At 42.0% G+C, this 16,966-nt stretch overlaps 1 protein-coding gene across 3 annotated transcripts in view; it reads left to right on the top strand.

Moving 5' to 3' along the window:
* The first annotated feature begins 61 nt into the window (after window positions 1–61).
* The window catches only part of LOC117166477 (colorectal mutant cancer protein), a 58,764-nt gene continuing 41,859 nt past the window's right edge, over window positions 62–16,966 (top strand). The window contains exon 1 of one of the 3 annotated variants that reach the window (XM_033350463.2): window positions 62–886. In XM_033350463.2, coding sequence (XP_033206354.1) covers window positions 777–886 — 110 coding nt within the window. In that variant the 5' untranslated portion in view covers window positions 62–776. Of the gene's footprint in view, window positions 887–14,001; window positions 14,157–16,966 lie in introns of those variants that run through there. The other 2 variants (XM_076625152.1, XM_033350466.2) reach the window with 2 other exon arrangements.

Here is a 16,966-nt window from a genome sequence, read left to right on the forward strand (position 1 = left end):
ATGGCGCGAGATGTCAAAGTTTTTTGACCGCGGAACGCTCAATCGATAGTTTTTATTGCCGCTGTACGGCTCGCGAGGGTGGGTGAGTCTCGGGTCCGGTTTTGAGGTTAGGGTTAGTGACTCGGTGACACTGGAAACGGCGGACACAGGTTCTCGTGCGTGCACAGCCACACCGGAAAAAACGCAACTGTCTCACCCTTTTTGACGATCCAGTGACAAGACGAACGCCCACACGATTTCGCGTTGTAAAATCTCCGTAAAATTCGTGCGCTGAAAATACATTCGCGAGAGAATGGCTTATCTAGTCGATCTGTTTATGCACTATGTATCAACAAAATCTTGTGGAACAAGGGAATCTACGTATTTTAAGCGGTCTAAAAATAGCTGTTGCTTCCACCGAAGTTCGTAGACCTTTTCCCTGAACGTAATCGCGGAGGCGGTCGACAGCTCGAGTTTACATCTCAGGATCGATTAACGAGAGATCGCGATGCAACACGTGACTTAACGATCCACCGTGTTGGTCCTACGTATTTGACGCAAGTTCAGGAACCTGAGAACGTTATCGAGAACTTCGGACCATCGGTGCGTGATCGATGCGTGAATCGAGTTCTGAAGTATGTAACGGGGCTCCTAGAAGGAAAATTGAACAGCGGTATAGAGGTGACCATCACCTTTTGAACGTGACAGGGAAAAGCAGTTGAAGAAAGATGGACACGAAGCAGCTGGATAGTGCGCCAATAGTTAGTTACAATGGATAAACAAGAGGAAAAGTGAAGATGTCACAAACCGCGGATGCTGAAAGTGAAGCAGGCTCCATCTGCGACGAGGAACGCGTCAGGAAGCTGTTCCAAGCATGCGACGGCGACGGAGATGGTTTTATCGACAGGTGAGCCGAAACAATTTGCATAAATTATAATACTCTGTCTTTTAAATCATAGGACCGCGGAACATGAAATAATCTAAACATTCCTAAACTTTATCACATACCGATACTTTGCAGACATTTTTAAAGCTACATACAGTATAGTTCGAAAATAAAGTTGTTCAACGAGAATAGCATTCAAGTATAATAGTTTTCAGAACAAAATGATCACTGTAGGAATTATGGGACCGCGTGAAACAATTCGTTGGCAAACACGAATGGAAAAGTTGGCGGGTGACTCGGGCGCGCGCGGCACGCACACGTTTTTAATTATTAGCTTGATTAATTAGCCAATCTGAATGCAGCGCGGCCGCGATACTGCGAATTAAACCGGGAACGCGTACTGTTTTCTTCGCTACCGCCGGATGAATAAACTTGTAAGATAATGCGAGTACAGGGGAACGTGCACGCGATGCAGCCACACGGTTTTTCATTAAACGCATAACCGTTTCCCCGATATTCAACCGTTTCCCTATTTCCCTCTGTTCCTTCCGTTTCTCCCCATTCCAGTGTTCCTCCATTCTTCGAAGCCCTGCTCCCGCTGCGACCTACCACTATTCAACGCTTTTTAGCGAAAATTAGCCGTCAATTCCTCGCTCGGATCCCAACTACCACCCCTGCGATTCGCATTCTTTTCCAGCCAAAGCGAGCGAGTTTCTCCGTCAAAGCACGGATCCGTTCGCGTTCGCGACAAAAGCCAAACCCTGGTCTGGTTAGAAACTTCGTTCCAGAAGTTTCGTTTCGTTCGCGATACAATTGCACGATGCTATACGTTACAATTGTACGATACTATGTGTACGTTCGTGGTTATGTACAATCATTGACGAAAGTACTCGAACACTTGTAGATACCTTTTATTAATACATTATATGTGTTGCATGAAACATTTTGAAATTTCATTAGGCTTGGTATATAGAGATTGTAAGATATTTAGTGCAAGTGTATACAGTAAACACAAAGTATTCGAACAATTGGAATATTTTCTGTATCATTAAATATTTTATATTCAAACGTATGTAAGTGTATAATATACAGATTGCTGCAGTTATAGAAGTAATTAACTTTATTTTAACTCGAGTATATTTATTCCTATAGCACTATATGTAGTATACAGTTACATAGGTATATTTGAATATGTGAAATAATGTAGAAAATGATTTATATTTCTATATTTCTCTGCTATATGAATACTTTCGTTTCTTGTTGCATTTCGCAGAGATCACAAAACTATTCTATTAATAAGCTTCAGTATTCATCGTTTAATACTTATTGTATGCTAAAGATAATCTTATGTTGCAAGTAGCAATAATTCCATCGTGAGTTTAAAAATAAAATAAATAGAACGATTAGTTTATTATCTCGACGCAAGCGATGCGTGGCGTGGCAGACGCGTTTGTATAGGCTCTTACAAAAACATCCACGTTTCAAGACTATTGATATTTCTTGCGCCACCGGAAGTGCCCTCTTATTCTCGTCTTCCACGTTTCCATTTTTGCCACGTCCTTTTTTATTGTCATAAATCGAGCGATCGTGTAACTATTCACACCTCAGACCAGAGTTGTTAAAAAAGTAGATAAGCACAAATATCTTCGTAAAAATCGTGTGAAGTACGGAAAGAAAGTAACACGCATCGTGCAACCGAACAAAAGACCATTGTCGTCGTAACTAATTGCAGGTAGATTCGCGCCATGATGCATTCTGGCGGGAAGCACTAGAATGTGAGTTTTTATTTACTACTATTAAAAGAATTTACCATATAAGTATAAGCACAAATGCTCATCGGTAAAGTTGGCAATTACTTGTTGTGTTTTGAACGAATTGCAACTTCTCGTTAGCATCGGTGCTTTGTAGCGGCGTGCATTGGCGTCGCGAAAGATTTATCGAGCTCGATCGGCCGATAGTATCTCGTAGATATGACCCTCGATATGCGTTCGCAACAAGTTCCTCGATTGTTTTTAACTGTACACCTGTATCTCCTGCAGTTAAGAATCTCCTCCTCCTCTCCATCGGTTTCCTTGCTATCAATAATTATTACCAGCGGAATTAATTCGTTAAGCAACTATAATTCATCGGACCGTTTTCGATCGTTATCGCGACTGCGCTTCGTGTATCGCCACATCTTGATAATAGTCTAAAAAATCAGCGTGCAAGAAGATCAAATAACAAAGAGAAGATGAAATATAAAAAGCATTTATTTTCGAGCGGTCGATTTTCATATCTTTGCGGTGTCAGCTGTTGTCGAGGGGCAGAAGTGACTTTAGCCAATTAAACTCTCCGTCGCGAAGATGATATTCGAGCGTTCTCAGGCAATTTCCGTTGTATGCACAGACAGAGCGAGCGTTCTATGCGTCGATAATAAAGGCTTTCTGTAATTCGAGGGGCTCGGGACCGAGAGCCGACCTGGTGGAACCGAGATGGAAATAGAAGAAGAGGAAAGGAAAGGAAAAAAGAAGAGACGGAGAAGGAAGGTGGAAAGAGTGGAACGTTTTCGCGTTTCTCTGTGTGTAAAACTCGCCATTCCCGTGCTCTACCCTCGGAGAGATCGCTCTCTCGTTCTCGAAGAGCTTCTCACCCTTCGACTTGTACTACTTCTAAATGCTCCCCCGGAACGTTTTCCCCCTTGTCTTACCTCGCGATTACCGCTTCCCCTTTCTGCGCGTTGATATATCGTAGAAATAGGCAATAGGAATACGAATTTCCTGAGCCCTTGTCTTTTACCCGCCTTCGCGATTTTCTTCTCCGCTTTCTCTTCTCCCTTTTCTTTTTATTTCGGCGAATCAGTTTCACGGATCGATAACTCGCGAGATTATTCCGCGCGTCGAGTTGCAGAAAATTCCGCGCCACGAGATTGCAAGTGAAAATGAGCGTACGTCGGAGAGGTGGAATCAATATTCTCCACTACTTTCAATTCTTCGTGGTATCTTGGTGGAACGTAATCTGCTGTTAATGTATTCCGTACCTTCGTGTTACCTGTGGCGTAAAAGCATAAGCAGGTAGACCGACAGCTTAGCGAACTAACTGAATACTTTTCATGCAAAACTAATTCGAGGCGTGGTAATTAAAATTAATGAAAATTCGTATGAAACTCGATTCAGCGCAATGTAGTCGTGTAAAAGTCAAATTTCTTGTATTTTCAAAAACAGCTCAAGCAATTTGTTGTTATCGACGATATGGTATTGCCATAGCTCTTGAAACATAATCAAGAATCCGACGTCTGTCCGACTGGAAGGAAGAACGAAAATAGCCAAGGAAAATTGGAAAGTTAGCCGTTACTAGCGGAGCAGAAGGAAACGTTACAGAGCATAGTCGATTTACCGAATCATCAAAGGTTTTTCCTTAAATTGAGGAAGCTCTCGGGTGCCCTTTGTAGCTCAATTTTCTCTGATTCTCACTCATCCCACGCAAGCACACGTGACTTAATTAAGCCCGCGGACTCTCCAGACTGAAGGGTGCTTCAGGTTAAATTCGTTTCTATGGCACGGAACACACTAAACATTCTTTGCTTCGTACGTACCTTGCACACGGTCCGAAGGACTGTTTCTTTAATGCGCCGCAACAATACTAAACTCTACTTAAACAGGAACGAAGTTCAAGAGAGGGAGAGACACGACTGCCACCATTAGTCGAAATTCAAGAGAGCAATATTTCCTTTGCTTTTCGAGATTCATTATTGTCCGTTCTCCACAGCCTCGTTAACCCTAGCCTGGCGAGATTCGTGTGTCCCAGGCACCCTGCTACGTCTCGTTGGCTTTGTAAGCTTCCGTATCTCCGAGCACCGGACTCCCCTTTCGAAACTCGTGCACTACTTGGTGTGCATCCAGCCGGATGCATGCCCACGAGATTGCGAACGAAACCGAACGCTCAAGTGCATACTTGCGTGACTTGCCTGTGCGTCTTGCCCCTTCTCCCTTCCACCTTCGACTTCCTTTTTCACCCCTTTCTCTCGCACTTTATCCTTACTCGACTCTCTTTCCATTTTCTACAGTTCTTCCCTCGTTTTCTCCTTTTACTTTTCTCTATGTTCTACTTCTGTCTTCTCTATTAGCTCGTCTCTCGTTTTCTTCTCCCTTAACTCGACTCTGTTTCCGCCTCCTTTCACCCCTCTCTCTTACTTGGAACGTCTATCGTTACTCCGACATAATTGTCTTTTACAGTTGTCATTACTTTATATTCTTAGGGCTCGTCCTCTCGGCCCAATAAATCCATCCTTTCCTCCCTTATCTTTATTTTTCTGCTTCGCTCCTATGTAGCTCGCAATCGTCTCTTCTCTTCCTTTTACGCCGAACTTGAATCCTGGAATGATTAAAGGGAAGGCATCCTTTGCTTTGCTGGAAAAAGGCGAACACAGGGAAGGATCGTTTTTATTACGAGTCCTTGATTGGACAGATATCATTTTCCTAATATTAAGAAATATATCGACTCTGAGCAAGACACGAAAAAACTGTTATTGATATGCACGTTTCCTGCTTTTACCTTTACGTTCTCTTCGAATGTTAGAAATCTGTTTTGTTTGCTAAAATGAGAAGAAAATTGAAACGTAAAAGTTCACGAATCGAAGCAGGTTTAACGTCTGTTCGTCAAACGCTTGCTTTTAAAGGATATTTTTGACCGAAATCGGCTCTCCCTTCGTCGTTCACATAACGCTTGAAACCTCCGTCTTTCTAGGGTTAACCCTACCTTCGTTCTACGCCTTACGCAGTTCCTTTGGACGTCTGGTAGGAAAGCAGTTTCGCGTAAATGTGCCTTGTTTGGCACACGAGTACGCCATAGTCAAGGCCAAGATCAAACGATCCGGGGCGAAATCGGCTTAGAAGAAGAGAACCGTCTGAACGAAGAGGGGTGAATCTCGTTACCGAAAAACGAAGTCTGCTCGAAGTCTGTGAGATGGAGAGGCAAACGAGCGATTAAGTAATGAAAGGCGGTACGTAACGGGGATCGCGATATTTGCTCGCGTGACTAGCCGGTTTATGGCAGCCATTGTTTACAACGGATTTTAAATCGAATAATCACCGAGTCACGTCAGACGTCGTTTACGCAGTAATCGGACGAGAACCATTGGATGAAATTGGTCTCTTTTCTTTTTCCTTTTTGCTTTTCATACCACTCGAGCATTGCTCGGTTTCGTTGCTGTAATCATGGCTCGCCTTTACCACAGTCTATCACAGTTTGAACGCGGTTGCTTTTGCGAAAGTTCAAATACCAAGATCTTATTGATTTCAGTGTTAGACGTTCTCACTGTCGAAGGACCAATTACGTACTTCGCCATCAAACGCTCGAGTTTTGCCCTGTTGCTCAGTTATAAAGCCGCGTTTCCATCAAAGTTTCCGAATTCTGCAACGTTCGTTTCTCAATCCAAGACATTCCAATTTCTCGAAGTAGCTCGGAATTTACACTGTCGATCAGTGAAAGATAGTGGATATTTATCAGACTGCTCTGTGTATCCATGTAGTTCACGCAGAAGTCGAGCAGTGCATTTCTTCCTTGCAGAAATTTCTGCGTACGTATAGAGTGGTTTACGAAGGTATCCAAACATTCTTGCAAACTTTCTATGGATATGTCGTACAAAATATTTTGAAATCTCGTTGGTATCGTAGAGACACGACTATCGCGATTGTGTCGATAGAGTTTGAAACGGATCCGAAAATGTATCTAGAAGTTGCAAGATATTTGTTAGAAGCGTTTCGTAAAGCCCACCAAAGTATTTCAACGGTCAACTATTCGCTATATTAATAAACTACGATACGTAGCGAGATCATCTATAGCACTAATCGTGTGTTCAAGACTGGTGGATTCATGCTCTATACTAATTTTTCGCTAAACGTACGTTTGCAATAAATGTCTTGTAAATTCTATGTACATTTCTGGATTCGGTTTTAAACATTTTACTGTTACGATCACTTTATAGTTGTAACAAAATTTCAAAAAGTTCTGTACTTTAGCGAGCCACTGTACGTAGAATGTATATAGAATCTATCGATCGCTTTCGAGTTTACTGCGATGCAAACTTTCGATAATTTTCCATCCTCGAACTCTCGTAAAGCACAGCGAAGGAAGCCACTCCCTTCAAAGAGTTTCGAACGATACAGGATAAAATGTTTACGGGTCGCGGTTGGTATACGCTACCCTAGGCCCTAGGATATTGTCGAAACATCTACGGTACCCTAGGGTTACGCGAAGGGTGATCGTGTTTTATGGCAAGTGACTCACTTCGTCTCAGACCCTCCTTTCATTTCACTGTCTCGATTATTTTGGCCTTGCTTCGTGAATTCGGCTACGTTTGCACATCTCCTTTCGAAAATATCACTCTCGAAGAAGGCAGCTCTAACCTGAGCCTGTTTTGCATTTTCTATCTATCGCATATTGGCAAACGAATAGAGGAAAGGTATCGGAATCGAATGCCAAACTCGTTTCTTGCGTATCGCTTTCTTAATATTAAAGATAAAATTGGTTTCTCAATGTGGAAACATATTTTTCATAATTTGTTTATTATTTCTTATTTCCATTGTTCGAACAAACGTATAAAAGGAATAAATTTTATTTATTTTAACGATGTCTCAAACGACTGAAACTGTAACAAGAAGAATAATGTTTGCATTTTGATTAGAATTCTCCCTTTATTCGATTTAAGTATTCGATGAGAAACGGAGGCTCATCTTGGTGAATTCTTGTATTAGAATATTTGAAAATACAATGAAACTGCATACATCAATCAACAATACAAGAACACTATCCCTGTTCCATTGGGATTTTATTCCGAGTGGAAAACTTTGCTCGACGCTTTCAAGGCGATAATTAAGCACTAGATGGTATCTTCGTGGTTGATTTACGAAGTTGGAAATCACTAGTAGATTTCTCTTCCACAAGCATCTTCTTCCGCTTTCTAGCGTATCGTGCAACGCTCGTAAACGTCCAAGACGAATGGACAAAAATGACTGGCCCTTTCGTTACTATAATTTAAAGATCCTCTCGACCCTTGACACTCGATTAACCACGCAGTACGCGCGTGTGGATCCTTGCGGTCGGCTTCGACTATTCATCCGTTCTTCACCTGTAGGGATATTCTTGACCTGCCCGAACCTCTGCACGCAACCTGCCATGTAAATCCATCGAGAAATCCGTTCCATAGGAATTCCATGCATTGGATACCAATACCAAGGCCAGTGATGCCCATCCCCCAAAAGTAGATCAGCTAACGGCACGGAATTATTAATTTTAACAAGCATTTGTTCATACAGAAATATTTTTCATTCAAATTGTTCGCTATATTGGATGTACCGGACTTAATCAGCCAAGCTTCGTGTTAATATATTTCATGGGCGAAACGTATGTTGTACAAACATTGAAGCTTTATTAAAGTATTATAACAACAATATAAAATAACAAGGGAATAATATGTAACATTTCATTGTAATATTTTTTTCAATTATTCTACGTTATTTTGTTTTTCGATATTGCAGTTATGAAATAAAATATCAACAATTTGCGTAATAGCGTTTTTATTTGTGCAGCGGGCTGTTATAAAGTATATATTATGCGTTAACGAATATTAGTCGATGTTTTTTAATATTGTTACATTTATTGACTTCAATCTGCAATATCGTCCGATTCCATATTACTAAACTCTCGTGTATACTCGTATTTTATTGCGAAAAAAGGTATATCAAACAAATATTGATTTTGTCAGAGGAAACACAAATAACAATGGATTTCGTATAAAAACAGATGTCAAGCAACTTCATCAATCCGCTTGTTTTAGAAGAAGAATATATTTTTATTCTTCTTCTTCTTCGGAATGCGTGTTGCGAAAAAATCACAGCTATGTTTGTATAACATCTTTCTTTTATTTATACTCATGAAATATATTGACAAAAAATATCGCAAAGATCTAGAACACCCCATATATCAAGGAACATAAATTAAACGTAACTGGATACTTTCTATCGTTTCATAGAAATTTCATAAAAGGGTTGAAATTGGTCATGACATTCACTAAAAATTCTTTATACGCTACCCTCCGGGTGGGTCATCAAAAAGCTCGAAAATTCCGTATTTTAATTGGCCATTTGATAATTATCGAATTCCCGCATGGCCAGCCTTTCCCCGTTTGCTTAATTACGTGTCGCACTCTCGGTTCATTCTCCATTTTTCCCCTGTCTCATGGTCGGTTCTCGTAATTTCGTTACCAGGTTCGATTTTCTCGCGATAAATTCCGAAAGCCCACGCCATCCAGTTATCGTTATTTACATTTCTCCCTCGTGCACCACTTCACGTACCAACTAGTGCCACGTGCGTCTCGCGTACAGCTTCGCGGCTTCACGATAAACGTATTGTAGTTTTCCACGCGGAAAAAGATTGCCTGTTCCATGACGAACGACCGGAGAAAAAAATGAAACGAAAATTGGCCGGGCCGTCCGCACGCTGTTTCTCATCCGGGCGAGACTGTTAACGATGATCGATGTTGGCCTGAGAGACCAACGAACCTTGCGGAAATTGGCACAGTCGTTGATTAGACGAAGCATTCGTGTTTAAAGGTTTCTTTGTCGTATGGTTCGAGTTCGAAGTGTTGGATTTTTAATTCGAAAAGTTATTCGCGACGAGAATGAATCGATAAGAGGACCCATCGAAGCTCCGTGTGATCCAGTGAAGTTTCACTGCACGGCGGTAGGCGTCGAAGCGAACTCTTTTGAGCTCGCGGTAAAGTATTCATCGTCGAGTTAAAAGTCCATCGAACGGGTGTCGACGATCGTCGAGTCGTTACAGCAGAGTCGAGAGTCGAAGCGGAGCGTTTCACGCCGTTAACGATCAGGAACGTACGCAACATTGGCCGACGAGCTTACAATTAACCCCGGCTCCCGTGTCTGAAGCTCTTCATCGAACGCGTAACCACTCCGTCTCTCTCTCTCTCTCTTTCTCTGTTTCTCTATCTATCTCTCGATTCGTCGTTGATTACACGGAAATCGAAACCCCTCGAAAGGTTGGCGGACAAAAAGATAGACTGGAAAGGGAAGGAGATAACGCAATGGATAACGGGCGACAAAGGACAGACAGACGGGTAGGCTGGCTGCTGGCGTTGGGGAGCGCGAAACGCGCGATGTTCTCGCAGTGAAAACACGGCATTAGGTAATGTTTCGTTTCTCCACGTTCCTCCCTTTCACGTGGCGGAAGCTACGCCACCTCTCGCTCACCTTCCCCCTCTTCTGCCTTGGGCCTTTTTTGTTTTTAATGGTGGACCTATTGCAGCGTATCCAGCGGGAACAGCGGAGCAACTGAAAAGGGATTGCCTGAAGGAGACGCGAGCCCTTTTATGCACGGCGTGCCCTCTTCAAGGCCATGTACGCACGAAATAGAGCGGAACGCGCTTAACATGGAATACCCGTGTCGCTTTTCATCAGCTGGCAGCAACCCTTTCCTCGTTATTTGCTCAGTTTTTCGGCATTTCCGCGGCTCATTCTAGCCTCTTCCCCTCTGGGCGCGTGTAACCTCGACCTGCCAGTACGGCCTCGACTCAGCGAGGTCAAGGGAAGCACGTTCGATAGTTGAGAATAAACTCTGTTCTTGAAACTCCTATCTGGAATATGGATGAGCGTGTGGCTCTCGCCATCCGACTGATTGGTCCTTCGTTTTTATACAGAGATATGTAAAATCGAGGGAAAGTGAACTTTTGAACTGGAAAGAATTCTTCTTCTCTTCTCCTTACTCTCTTTCTGCCTATATCTTTATCGAAGATCTTTCTTCTTTCACGATGATCCTTATCAAAGAATATTTACTTTCCAAGATTTTGTTGGAGATCATAATTATCATCCTTCTTCTACTCGAAGATTCTCCCCTGTGATATTCACATTGTTATCTTTATCACAGAGATGGATAATCAACTGCGGGTTTTCAGCATTTATGGGAAATTTGAAGGTGAAAAGGTATACAGAGTGCTCTTAATATATAAAATATCCCAATTCTAGTACAATATGTAATACATAACACAATTTTCTATCCATGTCGCATCTTTCTGATTATATTCGTAGAAACGTGAATTTGCATAAATATCAACAATGATAATAACCGAAGATAACTTAACTTTATTCTAATACTTTACGTTATATGTATCACCCTGTTACAAGTTCCAATTTAAATTGAACCCACTCTTGATCCGACATTTATAAAATTAGGATGTCGTAGAAGCACTACAAAACGCTTAATCACGTAACATCTGGTAAAAGAGATCATTCGCAGTCCCGCATTCACGGCAGAACGATTCTCTGGAAAGGGCTCGGCATCGGTTTCGCGCGGTTCAACAATGAGACGACACTTATTGGGCCGGTAGCTGCATTCTGCCTTGCTTTTGTAAGCCCCAGCCCACGATGACATTCACCCGACGGAGGAGAGCTTTCCGATACAAAAGGGACTCCGCGTGTACGCGAAACTACGAGCTTGTAACGAGTTGCTCGTCGCGTTGGCGAACGGTGTAACGTCGGCTCCGAGACGTCCACTTTTGCCTGGTGAGATGGGGTTCGTTCGTTGTTCATCGTGAGTGCGCCGCATTATGGAAATCATTTCACCCGTGGAAACGCTCTGCAAAGGCAAAACATTCTCCCGTTCGCCGCTCTTCAATCCCTTTTTACTCGCAGCCTCCAGGTTGTTTCCCTCGTCGTACTCTTCTCACTTTTTCTTGCCTTTTTTTTTTCTTTCCTTCTTTCCGTGTTGCACCATTGCCGGTTGATAAAATAAGGAAATCCATATAGCCAGTCTAGGTGGGAAGATTTAATTTAGCATCTTTCTTGTCCACCTTGCGGTGTAACAGCCTCCTGATGGCTGTTAAACCTTCGAAATAAAAATAGTGATTCGGCAGTCACGGGATGAGACGGTAACAGGGTCGACGAGCTCTTAACGACATCACACGTGCCCTGGGACGAAGCTGGAAATTGGATTTTCGGCCAATCACGCCGTGTACCCTGTCCAGAGACTCGTTTTTCTTTTGGTCATCCGGTGAGCTTCATAACCGAACCGACTATCTCGTCTCTTTTGCTTACGGAAATTTTTTCCCTATCAAGCCAGTCCCGGAGTGAGCCGACTCGAGAAACAAAAATCGATGACTCGAAATAATACGGTTTGATGTTAATCCGCTGCTTATGATATATCTACACGCTATCTGTCGTGCGCAGTTCGCGTCTATTTGACGATCTGCTTTGATAACAGTTTTTTTTCTCAAATTCAGCTACATATGTATAAAATATTGTTCCTGTATCTTTGGTTTATCGGGGTAATAAGAGTCTAGTTGCGTTACGTTTTTAAACAAAGAAAATTTAATCATCGTCTTATCTTCTCGATGTACGATTAGTTGAGATTAGCTCCTCGTTGTATACATTATATACAATGTTATTACATTTTTGTTTGTTAAAAAAGGACAATGAACCTTGTATCGGCATGAATTTGTTGCAACGAGAGAACGAACAATTTTATAGATACGATATAAAATTACGAAAAAGCTGGCAATGGATTGTAACCACGCTTACAACCACGATATAAGAATCGACATCAATGATCTTTTACGATGAATTTTACTTTGATCTAAATGTTAGTCTGAATTTTTCGGTAGACCTAATTGACCATCGACGTCTAACCTACGTATTGTACATTATCGAAAAAGTAGCACTCGCATACAGTTTTGAATACTCGATGCTTCGATTCAGAATCTCGCTGTATTATTCGTGGTTGCTATAGCCTGATATACATAAGCCTTATCAGAATAAAAATCAATCATGTAACTTTCATCTGCCATATTGGATGCCCGGTTGTTGTGCAACGAAAACGACATCGCGCATGAAGAGTGAATCCGCGCTTCTCTCTCTCTCTCTCTCTCTCTCTCTCTCTCTCTCTCTCTCTCCGTACATCCGATTGTTTCACAATAACCGCGTTTCCTGATTACGAGTTACGACTACTTTCTTCGTCCAGAGTCACTGCGCCGGATGCACAATGGTGCGAACTGAAAATTACGCGGGCTGTTTGGTAGATTCGTTTCCAGTTTTGAAGACAATGCACGGAGAGAAAACGCACGCGGTGTCAATGACTCAAGACGCTCCTACTGTGCAGCCTCGTTCGTTGCACTCCGCCATGCATCGAACACTGTTTGCTTTTCTAACCTGACTCTTTGTCTTCTCTAACGGCCATCTCATCTGTTTCCTTGACCCTTTTAGAACTAGTGGAATAACACGGCTCAAGGTAACTTTTAGGAAAACTGCTAGGATTTTATAATTTATTCGATATCGCTGAGATCGTTCTTTACATCAGCTTTTACATTTCATATTTATAGCATCGGTTCTCGTAGTCGTGTAAAATTATTCACACGCCTAAAAGTATTTATTTATACGTGGATCTCGCTGTTAATCAACAACAAACGCTACATTATAAATCCTATAATTAATACCTTTTGTAGCCGCTGTAACATATCGGATTTCAAATATTATGTTCGACCTAATTCGAGTAAAACACGCTTCTACGTCGTAATAAATACAATGGTGTTATGTTACACAGTGTAACAACATATTCTGTTTAAAAAATTATACTTAACCTATTTTTCTCCTCATATCTCGGTGAAATATTCTCCGTGTTATCACGCTATTATGGTCTTTGACTGAAGAGAAAAATCAATCTCGAAATTCCCTGTTAAAACCATACCTTTCTACCACACTTCATCATCGATGTACGTAGCTTCCGACTCCTGAACGACTCTCTTCACAAACTAACAACATCGTATGATCGCTATTTGTTACGATATACGTATCTGCATGATCTCTCGATCGACACCAGCCACAGTTTTGCTAATGAAGCGTCGAGCAGTTGACTACGAGCCAGGCGGGCAGGTGAAACGAGGTATGCCAGAGTATGTTTAAAATAAAGCCGCGTGTCAGCCGTAAAACCGCACACGGGACATCGAGTGACACGCATCGCGGTGGATTAAGTCGCGTTCGTTTCACGCTCGCGAGCAATCGCGTCTCTCTTTCTCCGGCTCTTTTTTTCCCTCCTCTTTGCCGGTGGAACCGCGATGCAGCACGACCCGCGTGCAGTGGCACTCGTTGCATCGCTTCGACCAGACCTTCAAACCGTGTCCGATTGCGCGTGTCATCGGTCGAGATCGCGGCCCACGCCCGATCACGGGGATGATGGAGTCGTTGAAAACCTGGGAATCTAGAACGTTGGAGAGGCTGTCCCTTAGGAAACTCAAAAGGAAAATGTCGAGATGGTACGTATCTCACTTTGCCGAACGAATTACTCGAATTACGTGTAAATTTCGTTCTCGTGTTGAAGAAACATATGCGTAGTACGAGTAATCTGAATAAATTGTTTTACCTAGCAAAGGCAAACAGTAGGATAATGGGTAAAAGTTGTGTAAATGTAAATATAGCAACTTGCGTACTGTCGTCTCGGTATAAAAATGTATTTGCGAACGTACTTTACGGAAAATTATACGTGCGTTAGAAGTGAGAAGGTTTTCATGTTAAAAGAGAAAGATATATTCTACCATAGCGCTATAAATACTTGAATTTCTTGAAACTTATAAGATTGTACGTAGAAGCGAGTATAAGAGGAAATAGCATCCAAACAAGATATTAAACAGGTCCTTGGAATTTTCTCTTATAATCATAATGTTGAAAAACGAAAGGATAAGAGAAGATAGGAAAATAGTTTGACTATTTCTCATGGCGTATAACGAATGCTCGTTTTCATTTAATGTCAACGAACACTTCCACGTACTTACTTCCATCTAGGCTAGTTTTTGAAGAATGCCGTTTTTGTCTATTTGAACTAAACGTCTGGAATCAAAAGTAAGAGTAACTCATTTTGTGTACATTCGAGAGGATAAAATAGCTTCTCTGTAAATAGTACAAATATTATTTGCAGCATTTGATTTACCATATCCATTCAACGCGAATTACCACGAATGAATACGCATCTCAATCATAATTTTACAATACGTAGAAATGAGAATGGTATACGAAGATACGTGTATTGCGTGTGAAAGCAACGGACGAAACATAGCGACGAATCGTTCCATTCATACGAAAGATACAGTATCGCTCATTATCAGTCTCTTGTGTTAGTCCGTCAGCCTCTCTCTTTCTCTATTTCTTAACTAGGAAACAAATGATCGACATCCAACTACTTTATTGCATAGATGGATACATGGTTGTATGGATGGATGGATTGTATTGCGTATGTGGCCCTATTTCAGTCCCGAACGCGTATCTCGTACGCATCTCATGATCTACATGTATTTCAGAGAATTCAGAGACGTCTGCTTCGATCGACGTTACTTGCAGTTATTTTATACGTTAAACTTGCAGCGAAGATAGCCTCGCAAGTATCGACAATCGCTGCCCTTTCGCGATAAAAAGCTGAACTCCGTCCGTGCAAGGTTGGAGATCATCTGACGCTTGCGAAACAAGAATACCAAAGACACTGACCATATCGATTATCAGCTTGCCATTCGGCTAATTTCAATTACAAACAATAACGCCTACTGTTCCTGAAATTAGTCACAGATCCTTCCGCAATTCCTTTCTCCAAAATCACGTCGTAGACGACGGTAAAAAGTTAAGGATGCGACAAACCCAGATAGTATGGAATGTCTGACGAGCCATTAAGATCTAGAATCGAACGAGAGTTTCCAGCTGTGGATCGAACACTTGGAGACGATGCTTAAAATATTCGGAGAAACTAGTACGAGTAGGTGGGTCGTAAAGAGATCATAGATGTCTCAGAAACGTAAAATCCCAGAGTCCACTGCTTTCACTTAGAACGATTTTACGATTGTATTCGAGTTTGGCCAGTTAAGCTATTAAGCCAAACACGTAACAGGTTTTCGCTGTTAACCCAAATCCGTTTTTACGAAGTTGTAAGAACGACGAGTGTTGAACCGTCTCCATTCTGACTGTACATCGTACAATGTATACAGTGTACACTACTGTACACGCGGATGCTTGTTGGCTCGGAAGATCTCGAGTGTGCTACTTGCGTCTACGCGCTCTCTCGCTTCTTTTTCACGGTGTCTCCGACTTGAGTAGCGTCTCGCGGGTACCTCGAGGAAATCGGTTCAATGGTTTGAAGAGGCGGCAAGGTACTGAATGGCACTCAAACGTTCGCCTGGCTTCACGTGAATTACATAATGCTTACGCATTGATTGCGTCCCGTTAATCACGACCGGATCTCCGTGTCGACGCTCTTTCCCTTTTTTGTTTCGTCATCCTTTTGATTGCAATTTCGCTCGTCTCTGGCTTCAACGTCCATTCTGCCATGAATACGATCGAGTGTGAAACCTCCTGCAGATTCTTTTCTTCCTTTTTCCGCAAGACTTTCCATTGAACGAAAGTTGATTAAAATTGCGTGCTATACGCTACATGCTGAATAGGAGAGCGCAAGGTGTGGCTGTCACGGAAATAATAACGCTTCTGCAGTTTGCAGACCGATGCGATTCCTTCCACGATCCACGTGTTCGCGTTTTACACGTGCTTGGGCAAACATAGAGGCACGTGGAATTAGATGAACTCGCGTTATTCGATCGGTATCTTATTTCACGGCGCTTCTCGTACCCGCCGTACGTCCCAAAAAAGAAAAAAATAGCGAAAAGTTTCGTGGCAGGGCGAGGGTAAAGTTTCAGCGAGAAAGTTTTCGTCGTCACCCCTTGTTCGTCCCATCGAGTTCCCTTCTTTCTGCGAATCGTGAATACTATGGTATTTTTGAAGTAGATCTGGAAGAGAGAAATAATTTACAAGATATTATTGGGGAAAGTCATATCTCGGTGGATACTTTAACGGCCAAGTTATCTCATGCTGTGCTTCAAACCGACAGAATATAAAAGGTTTTGGAATTATTACTAGAACATGAAAGGGGATGAATCTACATGCAAAATAAGCTGAATATGAAGAGTGACATTCTATCATATGAAATCCTATTTTCGGGTAAACTGATATCGAAGATCTGTCGAGAACTAGTACATTTGCATTGTGATATCCATATTGCTGTTCGAATTTATTACATTAGGCAGCAAGGGAC

This window comes from Bombus vancouverensis, chromosome 15 (assembly GCF_051014615.1).
Source record: "Bombus vancouverensis nearcticus chromosome 15, iyBomVanc1_principal, whole genome shotgun sequence".
In the NCBI taxonomy this organism is placed as follows: Eukaryota; Metazoa; Arthropoda; class Insecta; order Hymenoptera; family Apidae; genus Bombus; species Bombus vancouverensis.